Here is a 19,710-nt window from a genome sequence, read left to right on the forward strand (position 1 = left end):
ATCCTTAGTCTGTTTACACTGTAAACTCTTATGAGTAGGGATGGTCTCATGTATTTGTACGCTCAGGGTATTGGGTATTATTCAGAAGAGCAGCTCTATCTAAGCTCAAAAGCTTGTCTTTTTCACCAACAGAAAGATATTACCTCACCCATGTTGTCTCTCTAATATCCTGGGATCAACACAACTACAACACTTAATGCATTACAAAAGTGTCAGTTGTCCCTCATGCCTACATCGCATGATTTTGTGGAGACAAAAGTTACTGCGTACTCAAACTTAAGTCAGCAAGATGCTAACATTTCCCATCACCATTGCCTACAGTCATAAAATGTTCTCTGATCACACTGCCCCATGAATGATATTTCATAGCACATAAAAATGGTGTCCAAAGTACAGTCTATACCTCCTCTGTGATGTTTTAGGATACTGTAGAAAAGCTATTAAATAGCCATAATAGAGATGAAAAAGAACTTTTGGCCATTTAGCCTCATTCTCTGCCAGTGCAACATTGTTCATTGCAATATAATTCCTAGTCCTTAGTTCAGTCTTGGTTTTAATGAAATGCAGAAGGACCCTCCCTCCACTATTTGGAAGATTATTCCACAGCTACTAGCTTTCATTGTCAGGGAGATTTTAAAGAAATGTAGCATAATTTTCCATGTCATTCTATCCCATTGCTCTGATTATTACCATAAAAGTAATGATCCTTCCTTGGTATTTACACTATTTAAATATTTCTATCTTTACACCTTCCTCTGCCCCTGCAATCTTATTAGTCATCTCTAAAGCCGGCTCTACTTAGGCCTTTTAGTTTTTGCTTCTAAATCAAGCTTTCCAGTCCCATAACCATTTTTGTTGCTCTTCCCTGTACTACCTCTTATGTGTTCATAAAGTATCAGAATTGAACACAGTACTCACCCAGCTAGTCTCTAGTACTAGATTCTTTGCTTACACTAGATCTGCAAAGATCTTAGAGAGGAGCATGAGTGTCAACTCAGTTTTTAATTCCCCTTCCAGATAGATCTCTGAAGTGATTCTTGATTATCCTCCACCCTTCATTATCAATAATACCTCACGCCACCACCCACAAAAATCTTATTTAAAAGCAAAACAAAAAAAGAAAAACCCAAACAAAAAAACTTCATTAATTTAGAACACATCATGCTAGGTTTAAGAAATATTGATGAAGGAGATGATCAGCCTCAAAGACTACTATAATCTCCATGCCTATAATTCATAAAAAATTTGGATTAACAGTGGTTAAAAACCTCATGAATTTTACACCCTGCTTACATATAATTGCCCTGGTTGTCATTGATACAGCATAATTCTTGTTTGGACTAAATCATTTTTGTGCAGTGATCACAAGAGCCAGGATTTGAAACCAGCTGGAAATTGACTTTAAAATAGAATGGAACTTCGGGCCTCTTTTCACTTTTCATGTCAAATGAGGGGGCCGGAGTTCAGGGGAGTAAACAGAATGAAATGGTTACAATTTTTAAAAATATTCTTCATTTTAATAAAAGTCAAACATAGTAGAGTCTGTAATACTATCTAGTCAGTCATCCTTGATTACTAGTGGCAACTAATTGATTTCACTTGAACTGTATTTCAACCCACGAAAGGACTATTAAATAGACTAACCCCAAATTTGAAGCTTTAGAAGAAAAGTATTAAAAAGCCTTATGCAAAGTTTTCAGTTATTTTAATTTTGAGGGACAGGTTTGTTGTTGGTTTTTTTTAATTCAAAACATGTATAGGGCACAAACCTGAAAACTAGAAAGGGAAGCTGATCAATCTAATTTCACTGATCAAGCTGAGCGAATCACAAAAAAGTAGTAAAAGGTAAAAAACAAACCAGATTTTACAGATATCATATGTAAATAATTAACACAAGGTGTAAGGCAGTAGAGAATCAGACTGGGTATCTTTACTTTTGTTTTGTACAGAGTGCTACACACATTGACAGGTATGATTATTAATGATTAAAATAATTAAATTAGTAATACTGTAATCAAACCATTTGATTAAATTTTGCCATTTGAATGTATCTAAACACTTGTTTCAGATACCAGATTTCAGCTGACCAGCAGGCGGATTCTTATTTACACTGATGCTCCTTTACACCATTATGGCAGTGTCCAGGGGCCTTAAAGTGGATTTAAATTATACCCAGTGTGAGGCTACTGGGCAGTGCCAAACTGGTATAAGGGGCTTCAATAGAAATAAGAATCAGGTCCTAAATTCCCTCTAAGCTGCATGGCTGCCCAGCTGCCTATTAAGCCCCGCGCAGGGGCTCAGGGCTGCCGTGGGGAGAGGCGCCCCCCCCCGCCGGCCAAAGCACAGACCTGCCGCGGCGGGGAGAGGCGCCCCTCCCAGCGCGGACCTGCCCTGGACTTGCCGCAGCAGGGGGAGAGGAGCCCCTCCCCCAGCCCGGCCCAGCTGGAGCTGCCAGGGAGAGGAGCCCAGTCCCACTGGAGCCCAGTCCCACTGGAGCTGCCGTGGCCGGGCAGAGGCACCTCTGCCGCGGCCGTAAGCTGCTGTGGCAAGAGAGGGCTGGGGGGAGTCCCCCCGGGGCTGCCTGCACCCCAAATCCCTCATCCCCGGCCCCACCCCAGGGCCCACATCCCCCCACACCCCAACCCTCTGCCCCAGCCCTGAGCCCCCTCCTGCACCCCAAGCCCCTTATCCCCACCCCACCCCAGAGCCTGCCCCCCAGCCAGAGCCATCATCCCCCCACACTGTAACCCTCTGCCCTCCAGCCCTGAGCCCCCTTGCACAATCCAAAACCCTCGGCCCCACCTCCACCACATGAATTTTCTTATGTGCACCAATATGGAAGCCATGTGTCACATCACCTCCATATTGGTGCTCATAACAAAATTCATTCCGCACATGGACGTTTAAAAAATTAGAGGGAACGCTGGTCAGGTCCAAAGATATTAATAGAATTCAACAACACAGGTCTGATCAACCCATGTTCTAACATGGTTCCCCAAAATGCACACGTCCTCAGTTTATGGGATTCTTATCTCAACATCCTTTTTCTCTGTACCAACAGACTGACCTGATATTTTCCTATTATACTTTTTACACTAATATTCTGTTAGTATTAGATTAAAAGATTTTTTTGGCTTGGAAATAGAAAATCCCTATGCCACTCAAGAAAGGTCAAGGGGACAAGATAGTGTAACCTTCAAGATGCATTACTCACTTTTAAAGAAAGATGTGCCTCAATCAGTCTCAAAATAATGCCTGGGGATATAGTCACTGACATTCTCTACAGCTTCCTCTTTGAAGACTAATTTTTACAATAATTTTTTTATTAAGAACAAATCTCAGTAAATTGACTAATTGAAACTTAAAATTTAGGAATGAATTTCCACTCCAATCAACATTTTGGGGTTAGGCTCATTATGTTTTGTACCTACATTACTAAGTGACATTTGTAAGGAAAGGAAAATGGAGGTTGGCAGAATTTTTGTTAAAGCATTAGAAACTCCTGATCTGTTCCATATCATTTGGCAAAGACTTTTAATCTATGTAGCCATCATACCTGTACCTGACATGATCATTATAATAAATTCTATACAATATGATGTTTATGGTGAGTAAAAATACAAAAACACATTGCATGAATTTTTTTATTTAACTACATATAAGTACATGTGAACAATTGGCATAAACCCCATAAAAATACAGTACTTTTTTGTGCTGTAACACTATTTAGTCACAATGTTTATATAGAAAGATATCCTTTTTACTGCTTTCTTGAAACTCATCAACATATTTAAAAAAAATTCTCTTCTCCTAAGCCCTTTTTAGTGATCCAGTTTCCTTATAGAAACTTTACCAAAATGTATTTTTGTAAAAGTTAAAAAGTTAATATGTATTTTCAACCCTTTATCTGCACCCTCCCAATAAAGCAAATTAAAAAAAAAATCAAATACATAAAATACTGATCAGCTTTTATTCCACAGTTTTCACATATGTTCAACATTTTATTACTACTGTCACAGCTGTAAAAGAGGTTTATTTCTACAGCATCTATTACTGCTAGATGCAGTCAAGGCTGAATATCCAGTACAGCCACCTAGACCACTGTCATGTCATTAGGCTGCTGATTGAACAATTAACATTTATATAGTCTCAAAAGTTACAAATCTAGATTACTTGTGATGTTTTCAAGTGGCTGTAACATATAGAATTTATAACATCTTGTTTGTTAATAGCCTGTACGGTATCCTTGCTCTAGTACACTGGGAAATGAATTCCTCTGTGAAATTAAGTCCTGTATCATCCACAATGGCCACATTACGGTGATAGAAATAAGAAAAAACTTCAAAGCAGGAAGGATAATTGCACTCTACATGGTCAGACAATTCAAGGAGAGTATATCTAACATTTGGTTTAGTGATTAAATTTACACAAACTTTTGACTATAATCATATTACAGTCAGGTTAATTTTGTTACAAGGTTTTTCTTCAGTATTATTTGGATACTTTTAAAAACTATTTTTAAAAACCAGGATTAGTTAAATAAAGCTAGATGTCCAATGTACAACAGAATCTTCAAACGGGCTTTAATAGATGGGGAAAGAAAATGTGATATGAACTAGATGCAGCATTTCCTACAGAACTAAGATGTAGCTCTAGCACTGTTAAGGCAGTGCAGAGTTTTTCTATTACCTTACTAAAGCTACACAACAACAAGGATAAATGACAGATTTTGCCTGAATAAAATATTTTTTCCCTTCTTAAACTTCACATGTGCATGTCTGGTTGTTTTGAATGTTCTAGAATGTTTAAAATCCTTGGGCAATCAGAGGTTAAGCTACTGCTCAATTGCAAATATTCCTCTCATTGGTTTAATTATTTTTTAAAATTAATATTGAAGTTAAGGTTCCAAGCACATGCAAAGTACACATCATCTAAAATGTGCAGTTTCAAGATTGTTTAAAAACTATTTCCATTTAAAAAGACAAACAAAGGCCTGACATGTTTTTAAAGTGATCCAAAACTATCAGCAACCCTTCTTCAGTTTCTCTTAAAACCATTCTTCATACAGATATGGCTAAAGAAATTGTGTGACTTCTTCAGAAATGTGTGATCAGTATCACGTTATCCAAAGAGGAATACGGGGAGTGGTCATTATACTGTGATGGTGATTTAAGAAGTCTGCTGCTAGATGCTACAGCACCATCCATTAGTTCCTAATTACTAGCACCAATGGTTTAAATAATCTTGCTTTGCTAAGGCAGACTGACAGCATTGTTTCACAATCTGATTGGTTTTGAGAACTGTTGTTACTTTCTACAGCCACTTAACTTTTGTTTGGATCAGTATTTATTAAAGAGTGTGCAAACATATAATCATTTGCATAGCAAACCTCGAGACTGACCCTGAAATAGAAATCCAAACTGTCAGGTTAAGGTACTTCTATAATCAGAATTCCTTTAAAATGACAAAAAATTAAAAATATACATTTTCTCATTTTAAGTTTAGTATAAAAGGTGTTTCTGATTTAGAATTTTTATATGGTTAGCAGTTAAAAAGTTGAAAAAGTTTGACAGTTCTTTGCACTGAAGTGTTATTCCCTTGTAACCTTCAAGACTCTGTAAATACTGTTCTGGAATACTGTGTTGAAATATGGCCTGGGATCCTTACTCATAAGGTTACATAAAGGAATTTTGCCAGCATTGGCAGGTTCTTCCACATCCCAAATTTCAGGCATACTGCAACCGGGCCTAGAAAATATTTGAATAAGTAAACAAAAATAAAGAAGGACAGGTAAGGAAATGTAATCAAAGAAACATGGCAAGTTTGTTTTATAAACTAAGGGTTAAAAATGACTGACCTACAAAGGGGAAAAAAGGGTTTCTGAACTCTTGCTTCTTTATGATGAATTACGAAAAGCACTTAGATTTTCTTTAAAGGTTTTTTTCACTTGTCTTTACACTGGAAATACAGGTCAGATTGGAGAATAAGTGAAAAAAATGGTTACCTACCTTTCATAACTGTTGTTCTTTGAGATATGTTGGTCATGTCCATTCGATTCTAGGTGTGTGCGCACCCACGTGCGTGGTCGGTGATTTTTCCCTTAGCAGTATTCATAGGGTTGGCTGTGGCGCCCTCGAGTGCCATGCTCACATGTTGGTATATTAGGTGCCGCCGTCCCTATGTCCTCTCAGTTCCTTCTTGTCAGCAACTCCGACAGAGGGGCGGGTAATGGAATGGACATGAGCAACACATCTAGAAGAACAACAGTTACGAAAGGTAGGTAACCGTTTTTCTTCTTCGAGTGCTTGCTCATGTCGATTCCATTCAAGGTGACTCACAAGCAGTATCCGTGGAAGTGGGCTCGGAGTTCTTGGTCTTGCAGCTTGCAACACTGCTCTGCCAAAGCCAGTATCCTCTCAAGCTTGCTGGGTAAGTGCATAATGAGACGTGAACCTGTGGACAGATGACCAGGTAGCGGCCCTACAGATCTCTTGGATTGGCACCTGTGCCCGGAAGGCCGCTGATGTCACTTGCACTCTAGTCGAGTGTGCTGTCACGATTGCCGGTAGAGGCACTTTCGCTAGCTCATAGCAGTAGCGGATACGGGCCGTGATCCAGAATGAAATCCTCTGAGCAGACACTGGACGACCTTTCATCCTGTCTGCCACCGCAATGAACTGTGTTGACTTGCGAAACGGCTTTGTCCTGTCGATGTAGAAGGCCAGTGCCCTCCTGACATCCAAGGTGTGCAACCTGCATTCCTCTTCCAATTTATAAGGCTTCAGGAAGAAGGCAGGTATGTATATGTCCTGGCCGGTATGAATTTCGGAAACTATGTTGGGTAGGGATGCTGGGTGCGGCCGCAACTGGACCTTATCTTTGTAGAATACCGTTTAGGACACCTCTGAAGTAAGCGCCTTGATCTCAGACACCCTGCGGGCAGACGTTATCACAACCAGGAATGAAACCTTCCAGGAGAAAAGAGGAGAGCAGGAAGCCAGAGGCTCGAAGGGAGGCCCCATGAGCAATGACAGCACAAAATTCAAGTCCCAAGGAGGGACAGGACCCCAGGCGTGAGGGTAGAGATGCTCCAGAGCTTTCAAAAACCAGGCGGTCATGTTTTGAACGAAGACCGACCTGCCCTGAAGCAGAGGGTGGAAGGCCGAAATAGCGGCCAGGTGGACCCTGATTGATGACAGGGACAATCCTTGGAGCTTGAGGTGCGGAAGATAATCCAGCGAGGCCTGGATACATCATTACGAGGCCCAGCACATGAACCTTTTCCACTTGGCCAGGTAAGTTGCTTTGGTGGAGGGTTTTTTGCTACCCAACAAGATCCGTTGAATCCAGGCCGAGCATTCCCGTTCTTCAACGTTCAGCCATGCTGTCAAGTGCAACACCACCAGGTTTGGGTGCAGAAGACTGCCATGTGTCTGAGACAGCAGGTCCGGCCAGAGAAGTAGTTGCAGCAGGACAGCTACCGAAAGATCCAGCAGCGTGCCGAATCAGTTCTATAGAGGCCACGTGGGGGCTATCAGGATAACCTTTGCCCTGTCCTGTTTGATCTTCACAAGGATTCTGTGGATCAACAGCACTGGCGGGAAGGCATACTCAGGGCCCCTGACCATGGGAGCAGAAAGGCATCTGACAGGGAGTCCCTGTCCATACCCCAGATTGAACAGAACACGTGGCATTTCCTGTTCTGACAGGATGGGAACAAGTCCACCTGGGAAGTCCCCAGAAGATCATACTCACCTCCTCCAGCTGGAGAAACCACTCATGGCAAGATGAGAAGGTCCTGCTGAGGTGATCTGCTAACACATTCCTGGTCCTGGGCAGATGCGCGGCTACCAAATGAATGGCATGCCGCACACAGAAGTTCCAAAGGTGGAGAGCTTCTTGGCAAAGGGCCAACGACATGGCTCCACCCTGCCTGTTGATGTAATACATCGCAGCAATATTGTTCAGCAGGACCTGCATCACCTTGCCTTCAGGTGGGGCAAGAAAGCCTGACAGGCCAGGCAAACCGCTCTGAGCTCCCTGACTTGTTGAGGTGTCGCAGGTCCAGAATAAGTCTGAAGTTCCATATGCTTTCAGGATTAGGAAGTAGAGGGAGTAGAAACCTTTTCCTTTTATGTCCCAAGGGACCTCCTCCACCGCCCCCAGGTGCAGGAGGTTCTTGACCTCTTGAACGAGGAGTTGCTTGTGAGACGGGTCCCTGAAGAGGGATGGGGAATGGGTGGGGTGGGAGGGAAGGAGAGCCGAGAATTGCAGGGTGTAGCCCGGAGATACTATCTCTAGCACCTAGCAGTTCGAGGTGACCCATGACCAGGTCGAACGGTAGGGACGAAGACGATTGAGGAAAGAATGACTTGGATCTGGGGAGTTAACGGGGGCGTCACTCTCGAGTGCACCTTCAAAATGAGCACTTCTGGCCCCCAGGATGCTTTGCCGGGCTGGGTTGCTTGGGTGAGCAGGAGGAGGAAAGGCGGTGACGACTAAAGCTCATGTCTCTATCCCTTCTCCTTGCAGACCCCTGTTGAGGCCGCCAAGGCCTTGGCAGTGGTGGCGGCCGAAACTGCTTCTTCGCCGCTTGCAGCGTATGCAGACACAGCGAGCAAAGGGTGGCCCATGCAGCCTTGCATCAGTCTGCTCCGCAAAGAGACCATTCCCATCAAATGGGAGATCATGAATTGAGGCCTGCATTTCCTAGGATGGGCCAGCAGTCTGAAGACAGGAGCTACGCCTCATGACCACCATCGATCCCAACACTCTAGCTGCTGAATTGGCCACATTCCACACCATTTGAAGGGAGCACCTCGCTGCTGCAGGACCCTCCGCTCCCAGGGTACCAAACTCCTGGGCCAAGTCCTGGGGCAGGGACTCCTTGAACTTATGGAGAGTCTCCCATAAGTTGAAGCTGTATCTGCTGAAAAGAGTCTGGTGGTTCACCACCCGGAACTGAAGGTTGGCCGTTGAATAAATCTTCCTTCCAAAAAGCTCTAGCCTCTTGGCCTCTCTATTTTTGGGGTCGAACTGGTGTACACGTTTGCCCTTCTCATTGGCTGCTGAGACGACCAGCGAGCCTGGAGGCAGATGGGTATACAAGTACTCGAACCCCATGGCTGGCACGAAGTACTTTTTCTCAGCCCTCTTGGAGGTGGGAAGGATGGACGACAAGGTTTGCCAGAGGACCTTGGGTTTTTTTAAGACCCCATTGTGCACTGGTAGTGCAACAAGGGCATGGCTAGATGCCGAGAGCATACTGAACAGGATGTCCGCCTGTTCAGTCATCTCCTCTACCTCCAGGCCCAAGATCTTGGGCCACCCGTTGAAGCAGGGCCTGGTGCTCTTTGAAGTCGTCCGGCAGGCTGGCACTCAAGACCCCCCCCCCCCACCTCATCTGGGAATGAGGATAATAACTGGACCATCGGGGGAGGCCCCAGGGCATCATACCCTGTGGGGGAAGAGGGTTTTGGGGTGGGCACTCACTCCTCTACCCCGACCTCCGAGTGCACTTTGTGCACTGAGCCTGGCGCCGCCAGCTGTTGCTCTGAGGAGGCAGCCAATGAATGATGCAAAGGGGGCATCAGCATCACAGGCATGCCCCACGCACTCCAGTAGGGCCACTGTGCTGGCCACTGGCTGTGTTGCCAAGATGGCATCACAGAGATTGATGCAGCTCGGGTGCCCAACCGCGCCAGTGATGCCTCGGCGAGGGGCTGAATTCCCTCTCTGTGCCAGAAGACTCCCCTTCCGGTGATTATGGTGGTGCTGTCGATGCCTGCATCTGGTGGCTAACTGTTGTCACTGGAGACCGGCGTTTTGAATAGGAGGACCGGCAGTGAGAGGACTGGTACTGCAACAGAGACTGTTCCCAAGCTGCGGGGGATGGGGATCTGTGCTGAGAAGATGACCAGCGGGAGGGTGACAGGCACCTCCCCCTAGGCTATCTGCATTGAGAGGGCAAAGACCGCAATCGTGGTGCAAGTGATCTAGGGCAACTTGCGGAGGACCTGGGTTGTGAAGCCGGAGATCTGCGGCGCAGAGACGGAGAGGGTTGTCTTGGTTCTGGGGATTGGCGATGCTCACTTGCCCTCTGGAGGGGCTTGATGGCTGGCTTGACCTTGTAGGGAGCCTTTACCGCTTCCTGAGACGCACATGGCACCGGCGATGCTGGTAGAGGCCTCTATGCTCTAGGAGCCGGGAGAGCCTTGTAAGGTGTCAGCCCTGCCATAAGCCTGCGTCCCCAACCGCTCCCAGGAGTTGGTAGTGGATCTGTTGAGGGGCTAGGGACCCCCATTGGGGAGGCATATCCATGTGGCTCTGGTGTGGGCGGGTGGCCCAAACTGGGTCCTTTGCCCGATACCCCAGGCCTTTCTTGCTCAGTGCCGGGGAGCCGTCTTTCTTGGACTTCTTTTTGGGCACCAGTGCCGGAGAGCGGTGCCAGGGGTGCATTACGCACCAAGGCCGAAATGCTAGGGGTAAAGTCTGGCTGGGAAGGCTCGGAAGCCGGGTGGAGAGCAGCTTCCATAAGGAGGGCCCTCAAATGAATGTCACGCTCTTTCTGGGTCCTTGGTTGAAAGTTCTTACAGATGCAACACTTGTCTTTCACATGCAATTCCCCCAAGCACTTCAGGCAGCTGCTATGGGGGGTCACTAACAGGCATAAACCTGTTGCAGTCAGAGCAGGGCATAAAACCTGGACAGCGGGGCATGCTCCACCTGGGGTGAAGTCCGTGTTGGGACTCTAACTTCTAACTACGCTACTTAACAACCACTTAAACACTAACAGCTATAAACAAACTGTTTACAAGGCCCTAAGGCTTGAAGACAGCAGAAACGAAACAGATAGCTCTTGCTAGGCAAGGAAAAGGCACTCTGACTAACCACCACGAGCGGTAAGAAGAACTGAGAGGGCGTAGGGTTGGCGGTGCCTATTATATCGACATATGAGCGCGGCACTCAAGAGGGCGCCACAGACGACCCTACGGATACTGCTAAGGCAAATATCTCAGATGACTGCGCGCATACCTAGAATGGAATCGACATGAGCAAGCATTCGAAGAAGAAATTATATTACAAGATAAAAGAAAGAAGTATATAGTCAAAAAAGTCTTGTTTGGGTTTTGTAACATCTATTTTATTTCCAGAAAAAAATTTGCAGAAAAAATTCAACACCTTTGGACCTCATTATACATACACATCTGCAACTGCCTTCACAGCATAGTGATCTGCTTGCTCTGCATTAACTTTAATTGTGTTCTACAATTATGTTTAAGGTTATAATCCTAACATGTTCACACACAAGCTTAACTTTACACATATGAATAAAGTCAACAGAACTACTGTGTGTAGAGTTACTTGTGTATTTGAAGGATCTGGGCCCAAATTTGGTTCTGGTACTTAATTATGGTTAAGGATAAATGTAAATTCAAACTGCATATCTAACACAAATTAGCTAATATCTAATGTTCATGTACCTGTGGGTGTTTGAACAACATACCCCAACGTAAAGAGGCTCAGTGACTGCGAAAGTTCTCAGAGTTGTAAAGTCTGTTTTTCTATTCACACATCTCAAATCTGTTTGTGTGGATAGAGAGCCTGGCTCTGTCTGTATTAATTCAATTCATACAGTTTAAGAACTTGTGCTAAATGTGAAATAAATCTGCAAGTTCTAATGACAGGGTTACCATAATTCTCCCATCAACCTCCACAATCCAAAGACAAGATCCAGTATATCCTCAGCTATACTTTGGACAGAATATTGATACTGAATACTAATACTCACTTAGTTCTTCTTATGCACCACGACTCTTCTAAGATGTAATAATTCACTCCTAGTCTTAACAATTCTTTTTTCACTTCTTTTGCTGGTTTTCGACTATACATGGAATACACTATTTTAGTTCTGGCCCTTTGAAAAGAAAAAATCCATAAAAGTTGTTAGCAAATAGAATGGGAGGGTGGGGAGAACCAAATTATTTAGGATGGATAAAATAGCCAGACTGAGATACTATAACAAGGGGGGTTGTATAAAAAAGGCAGACCGCTCTGTAAGAAAAGCATGTAATAAAATTATATTTATGTTAGAATACTTGGGTTTTACATTTCTTAAGTTATTTGCCCTCCTATTTTAGACAAGGCACCAGGAAACACTGCAGCTTATTATTTCATACCGACTGTGTATCACTTGTGGGAGAGAAGCAACGACTTTCTACTGAATTGGCCTTTAGGACACATTTATATTGTAGATGATTCAGTTCCAGCCATTTTGTTCTAACTTCACTCAGATTCATTCCAGAGATTTTGACTGAAGTGGGTTAAGTTTCTTCTGGTTTAATGAGAAACAAGATGAATGTCCTGCGTGGACCCCTGTTTGCCCTCCCAGGAAAGCGAGTTTCCTTAGATTTGTAAAAAGAGACTTTGAGACAGAACTTGTTTCTTTCCATTTCCCACTAGACTGAACAGAACATGATTTTAGTTTAAAGACAAGAAAGGGTGAGCAGAATCACCAAAAAGGAAAGCCTGGCATTATGATCTACTGTCAATGCACTGGAGTAATGTACATAATCATATAATAACCTTAACAGAATTCTATTTGTCCTGTAAAAGAGAAGGTTAGTGAAAGTCTGAAGACATGCAGTGAATCATTTAGAATATTCTCCACAAAATCCTGTCAGTCTAGTGCTCATATGATTGTGGGATGGGGAAGTAAGGCAAATAGCTGTTTTGCAGACTTGTCCCAAAATATTAAGGCTCTGATACCAAGTACAGTTGAAGGGGATTGTCTGGAGACAGAGAGCAACATGATTGTAGTTGGGTCTTACATCTGAATATAAACATACTATAAACATGTGGCAATATCTGTGTGGTCCCCTTCCCCTACCCTCTTTCCACAAACTCGAGTTGCCAAAGACTGTTGCAATGATACTTGTGGATAAGATGCAAGATGTTAAACTTTTTAAATAAATGAATTTCAGAAGCCAATTTACACAAAAAGTTCAGGTTCTGAAAATTGCAAGGAAAACAAATTAAGCCGTCAAATGCCATATGAAATGAACTGACAAAAAAGTCTGTGCAAAATTTGAATTTCAATCAGTCTTAATAAAAGAAGTTCCTAACTTAATAATCAATATTTAAATAATATGATTTAATATTTCAAGAAAACACAACCCTTGATTACAGTAATATCTAAGTAATTATAGCTGCAGTCTTGAGAACTGGTCTGTTCACTGGGCCATGGGAAAACAGAGCAACAAGAGGTAGATTTAGTAGGAGGATGTTGCTTCAGACTTCATTATTACACAATATTTTTGATTACTAAGGCTATATTTATACTTTAAATGCTACAGTGGCACAAGTGCAGCTGCATTACTCTAGCACTTCAGTGGAGAGACTACCTATGTTGACGGGCAGGCTTCTCCCATTGGTGTAGGTAATCCACCTTCCCAACGGGCGGTAACTTAGTCAACGGAAGAATTCTTCTGTTGATCTAGAGCTGTCTACACCCGGGGCTAGGTTGGTTTAACTACGCCACACAGTGGTGTGGATTTTTCATACCCCCTGAGCGACAAAGCTGAGTCGACCTAACGTTTTAGTGTAAACCAGCCTTAAGTCCGAACCATTACCATGTCTCTACTACTTCTATCCCACAATGGACTATTGTCCTTCAACTTGTTGATGACTATTTTAAAACAATGTTGATTAGTCAAATAAAAATATGACCTAGGACCTCATGGATTTTAAAAAAATTGTACTAGACAACATGACGATCATTACTAATGTACATCACAAGGCTAAAATAGTTAATGTTAGAGGAATAAAACTGAACTTCGAAATTTACCTCAGCCCTGCATCTTCATAATGGGGATGATTGACAATAGGTCGAAGGGCAGACAACTTGACACTTGCCATTGTAGGCATCGCTCCTGCAAAAACAGCATCTGAAATATATAATGAAAGACTTATTTAAAATAAAAAAGGGGAGACGAGATTTTCAGTTTCAGATAGTAAAACCAGCATAGCTGTAGGACAATACAACAGAATAAATGTAAGGAAGGAGAGAATGTTGCACTTAAAAAAAAAAATCCTTAAATTTAATTGCTCTGAAAGCTTGGTTCAAATAGCCTGTGAAGAGATGCTCAAAAGACAAAGGCCAAGCATTTTCAAAACTAACGATTTATTTGGGATGATAAGCACCCTCGGGGGGGGGGGGGGGGGGGAAACAGACTTTTTAAAGCATCTCAATTTGAGCACCCAAAAGGAGGCATGTAAAAATCACTGGTCACTTTGGAAAGTATTGACTACTGTATCAGTCTTAAGGAAATAAACTATTAAATTTGTGGACATAATATAATTTTATTAATTTTTTTGGTCATGAATCTGTATATTGACACATTCATGCCAGTTTCATTTTTTTACTTGATTTCTGATGCATGTACACCCAAGTATGTACCACCTGACTGTGATACATGTCCTTAGTGCAGGCAGATACTTTCACGTTTACAACTATCCATTTATGGAGAAGCAGCTCATTTTCTAATTTATCTGTCTCCTTTGAACAAAAGGAGAGGAACGAACAGGAACATGCCCAAGAATGAATAGGGCGTGCTCTACTGATGAAATGAAGAGCAAGGCCCCAGTCCTGCATATGGATCCATGCGGATGGAACCCTACAATTTATGTCGAGTCCATTTAAGTCTATTAGTGATACTACAGCAGTGTCTAGGGTTCCCAAACAAGTTTGGAGCCCTACAGTATTAGGGTCTGTACAAAATTATAGTAAAACACAGCCTCTGTCCAGAAGAGCTTATAAATCTAATACAGAGGGGAAACAGAACCAAGTGACTTGTACAACGTCATGCAGCAGGTCACTGACAGAGCTAGGACTGATATGAAGGTCTCCTCAGTCCCAGCTCAGTACTTTATCCACTAGATCATGTTGCTTCAGTCAGCTGAGCACTGTATACATGCAAAGGTCCACAAACATGGATCCAACTGTGTGAATGACACCCAAGTATGTGAACGCTGTTGCACTTAAGAACACAAGCATTTTCAAAAAAATATGTTCATCATATTTCAGGAAAAACTTTTGAGACAAATATTGAACTTTCCTTTGGGAATTTTTTTCTTCTGAATAGAATTATATTAAGATTTTAGCCAAAATGTGATTGTCTTCAAGAAAAAAGGCATACAAGATGGTTACTAACTTGTACTGTAACTGTTGTTCTTTGAGATGTTGGTACAGACGTGCACCCAGTACACCAAGTCAGAGAACTTTGCCTAGAAGTACCCATAGAGGCGGCGCACACATCCTCTAGCTCCTTAGTCCCTCCCCAGGCTATTTAAGGGCAGTGCTGCCCCAACCTCCCTCTCAGTCCCTTCACACCAAACATCAAGAATTGAGACTTCTATGTAGAGGGGCCAGAGGGTATGTCATAGAATACACGTCTGCACCCACATCTCAAAGAACAGTAACAGTATATGTAAAATAACTGTCCTTTCTTCTTTGAGTGGGTGCAGACATGTATTTCACTTAGGTGACTGACAAGCAGTATCAGGACATGTGGCTCACAGTCTATTCTGAGAGCAACTGCAGGACTGCCTTCCCAAAATTTGCATATATCATGATGCTTTTTAAAGTTATGGATGGAAGACCAAATAGCAGCCCTGCAAATGTCCAGTATTAAAATATCACGGAGAAATGCAACTGTCACTTGGGACCTCGTTGAAGTAGTCATGGCCACATGAAACACTGTCTTTTGGCATAGAAAAGACAAAGAACAAGTTGCCTGGGGCTCAAATGGAAAACCCATGAGGGCAGCCAACATACTGCTAAGGTCCCATTGATGAATCACTTCCTTTACCAATGGAAAGACACAAGTGACCCCTTTCATGAATCTGGCTACAATGGCATTTGAAAAAACGGATTTCCCTTGGACCAGAGAATGAAATGCTGAAATTGCTGCTAAGAGGACCCTCAACGAACTGATAGACAGGCCAGAGGACTGAAGGTATAATAGGAACTCCAAAACGTCCTGAATACAGGCTTGCCTCAATTGAACTCCCTGTGGCCAAGAACTAAGTTGAAATACATTTCCACTTAGCCAAATATGTAAGTGGACTTTCTACTAGTAAAGGACTATCTACTACTAAGCTGAACCTGTTGAACAGCTGTGGAACAGTGCTCCTCCTGATCTAACCATGCGGCATCCATGCAGTGAGGTGCTAACTGATTGGAGCTGGATATCAACAATAAAATCCCAGAAAGACTGAGATAAAGAAGCTTGAAGTAAACTATAACACTGATTGCTCCAACTCTAGCCTGCATGGCGAGAAGGAACTGATGAGAGTCAGGGTGGCGCCGCCTTTAAATAGCCTGAGAAGGAACTAAGGGGCCAGAGGACACAAGTGCAGCACCTACAGTTACCTCTAGGAAAAATTCTCTGGCTTTGGTGCACTGGGTATGCGCACACCTGAGTGGAATACATGTCTGCCACTTGCAGAACAGAGGATTCTCACTTAAACCTAAGTGACATACAAGGAACGTATCCCAGCATTCCAAATATGTTAGTTTAAAAAAAAGTGTTTAATTTAATGTGTGTCAAAAACCATATGTGTAATAGCACAATAGTATTTTGAAAAATGCAGTTAGCATTTTAATTGGCTTAATCTTGATTCAATTCCAGCATCTAATAAGGTTTAACTGCTCCTGATGGACTGTATTTTGACAGATTATTGCTAAAAATTGCTTCAGTTACAGCTCAAATAAGGACATCATCACACACAACTAAATAGTTTACCTTGTCTGGTACTGGATTTTATCCATTCTAAAAGTTCTTCCTGTGGCAAATTGCTAAATTCTCCCATGATGTTCCACTGATTCTGAAGGTTTGCTGATCCCTCTATTGCCATTATTGCTAAAATAGCAAAGACCAATGTTTTGGGCTGAATTTTGCCAAAGAGCCATCCAAACAACTGAAATATAAAAGCCAGTTAATTCCCAGATACCTACAGTATTACACAATATTCATGGCTTATGATTTTAATTTCTCCAGTAGAAACCTGTCACACATATTACAATCAATCAAAAGTTGTTCTTTTAGGGCCCAGTCCTGCTTCTATTGACATCAATAGAAATTCTGCCATTAACTTCAGTGAGTAGGATTAAGACCTTAAATATTCACTTAAGTTGACTCCATTGTAGTAAGTTGCTCCTACTTTTCTTATACTATAAAATAAGACAATATGCATTAATGCAACCTTAAATTTGCAGTGAAAATAAAGTCAGGGAATGCAGCAGTTAAGATTCATTCAGCAATGTCAACTTCTAAATCTCACATATATAGTATTTTATATTCTTGTCAAATGGACAGTTCAGTATATTTCTGGTCATGTTAAATGTATTTCATAAAAAGATACAGGATAAGTCAACTTTTTTTAAGAACCTACAAGCAAATCAGAAAGGCAAAAGTTAGCGGTAGAACTTTACTGTTACATCACATCTACTCTTTCCCTTTCCTACACTGAAAGAGATAGGCTTTGTTTGAATAATAGTGCAAGTGGTTTGAAGCAGACTTTGAAGTGTGCACGTCAGTAAAATGAGTACTGTGGAGAGAAATTGTAATTCTGTTTTTACTGCTCTACTGTTTGGCTTGATCAAGGACAACCTATCCCAGCCACACTTGACCTAACCCGCCACGTACCCACAAAACATATCCCTTAATTTTTACTGGCAATTTGTGAATTAAAAAAGCAAGGGTTTACACTTTATGCTTATGACACCTGGTTACACACAGTTTAACTGCTTGGCACTAGCTAAATGCATTCCCGTTAATCAGAATTTATGTAACTACTGTACTATTAAAGCAGCAGGAATTACCAATCACTGTTAGGCTAAATTATTTAATTTCCAATTAAGACCTCCCAATAAGCCAGCAATATCAATTAAACATGTGCCATATGAGATAACGGTATTTTAATTTTTATTTAATACAGTGCCTCTGGCAGCAGAGAGGGAACATGGCCAAAGCACCATCCTTCTGCAGGATACAACATACACTCCACTGTTTCTCCCAGAAGAGCCAGACACTAGTCTGGAACATTCATTGTACACAGTGTACCTAGCCCCAGCGTGGTTGCAGCACAGGGGTAGAAGGGCCGTCAACGCTTCTTGTTTCTTCTCTCCTCCTGAGTGCTTCTCTACAAATCTGGGCATTAATCAGACCACTACATAACCCAAAGGGAGCAACCTGCAGTCTGATGAATGGATGTAGCATAAGGAGCTTGTTATATGTGCTTGGGATGATTGTTTTAATATTAAAAACTTCTATTTGGAAGGATGAAAAAAAACTTTATAACCACATTTAGATGGTCATAACTTATGTCACTTTCTTAGGGCTCTGAGGGGCCCATGGTTACAACAGAGAACAAAAGTAGCCCAATTTGTAGAAGCCAGAATACCACAAAACCATTTTATGGACATTTATAATCCTACTAGTCTCTAAAAATTAAAATGTCATTTTATATAAATATAATATGATGCTGACCCATTAATTTGACTGCTGATGTGTTTTAGCAGTTGGCAGCTTTTTGGCAGATATACTAACAGTACATGGCAATCTCAGTTTAAGTGAGAATGTGTTAGAACATTTAAACTCCTTAGTTAGTTTGCTGCTTTTCAGGTGAAGAAAAACCACAGTCCCATAACGGTTCTATAAAAACTTGATAAAATTAACAGTATTTTGTACATATGCACAACCCAAAGTGATTGAACATGCATAAAATGCAACAAAAGCATCTCCTTTTATATGAGGTTGTGACTAGATTAGGATGATTCTCATGTGGTACATGGTTCACAAATATGCTCCGCCAAATAAATCTTTAAATGTTTGCAAGGAACATTTTCTTAATTTTCAAGTCCGTCAGAATGTTTTCTGCTAATTTTTAAAGTTCCACTTAGGATGGAGTAATTCCTCCTAATTTAGAGAGCAAACACACACAAACAACATCAGCTTTATCATCAATGTGTTCCGCCCCGCAAGATGCTGCACTGAGCAAACTGTGCTGTTTGATTATGAAGGGTATAATCATCCATGTGATGGCCTGAAAGAAAAACAGCCAGCTGCAGAACTAATCCCATTCCACAGATGCCCAGTCTCAGGCTGTGTATTCTCAGACAAAAAAAGGTGGTTTTACTGCAAGGATAACTTGTGTGTGTTAGCTATCATGCTGTAAAACTCTTAGTGGCGACAAGGATTGTAGTTTTACCATGAGGTAACCTAGATGAGGTCAACCATGGATGGGGTTATAGTGCTGACCTCGCCTAGCTATTTCACAGCAAAAACAACAACTGTCTTGTTTCTGCTTAGGAGTTTACAGCAAGATAACTATCATGTATTAGTTATCTCACTGTAACCCCCCCCCCCACCTTTGAGGTTTTATCTTCACTGACAATCTCCCTCTTACTGGCTTGTCTTGGGGACTAGATTAGATGGTCCAGATCCCTTGCTGTTCTGATTTACGTTCCTAAATCTTTGTAAGCTGTTTTCACCCTTACCACTTGCATAACTGCTTAATCCTGACATCCATCCCACAGATATCAAATCCTCCCAGAACCTTATTCTAGACAAGTCTGGACAATCACTTAGTCCTGACTCCCCTCTAATCCTAGTCAGCCCAAAAAGCAGTTATTCCTTCCGGTCCTTT

At 42.2% G+C, this 19,710-nt stretch overlaps 1 protein-coding gene across 1 annotated transcript in view; it reads right to left on the reverse strand.

Annotated features, from left to right (window-relative positions):
* Positions 1-5,495: 5,495 nt before the first annotated feature.
* Positions 5,496-19,710, reverse strand: part of LOC113409498 (probable C-mannosyltransferase DPY19L1) — a 102,130-nt gene continuing 87,915 nt past the window's right edge. The window contains exons 20-23 of the mRNA XM_026663487.2: positions 16,806-16,980; positions 13,847-13,946; positions 11,792-11,917; positions 5,496-5,747 (exon numbers count right to left, since the gene is read on the reverse strand). Coding sequence (XP_026519272.1) covers positions 5,591-5,747; positions 11,792-11,917; positions 13,847-13,946; positions 16,806-16,980 — 558 coding nt within the window. The 3' untranslated portion in view covers positions 5,496-5,590. The remainder of the gene's footprint in view (positions 5,748-11,791; positions 11,918-13,846; positions 13,947-16,805; positions 16,981-19,710) is intronic.

The sequence above is a fragment of the Terrapene carolina genome, unplaced genomic scaffold, assembly GCF_002925995.2.
Source record: "Terrapene carolina triunguis isolate 2854851 unplaced genomic scaffold, T_m_triunguis-2.0 Scaffold33715, whole genome shotgun sequence".
In the NCBI taxonomy this organism is placed as follows: domain Eukaryota; kingdom Metazoa; phylum Chordata; order Testudines; family Emydidae; genus Terrapene; species Terrapene triunguis.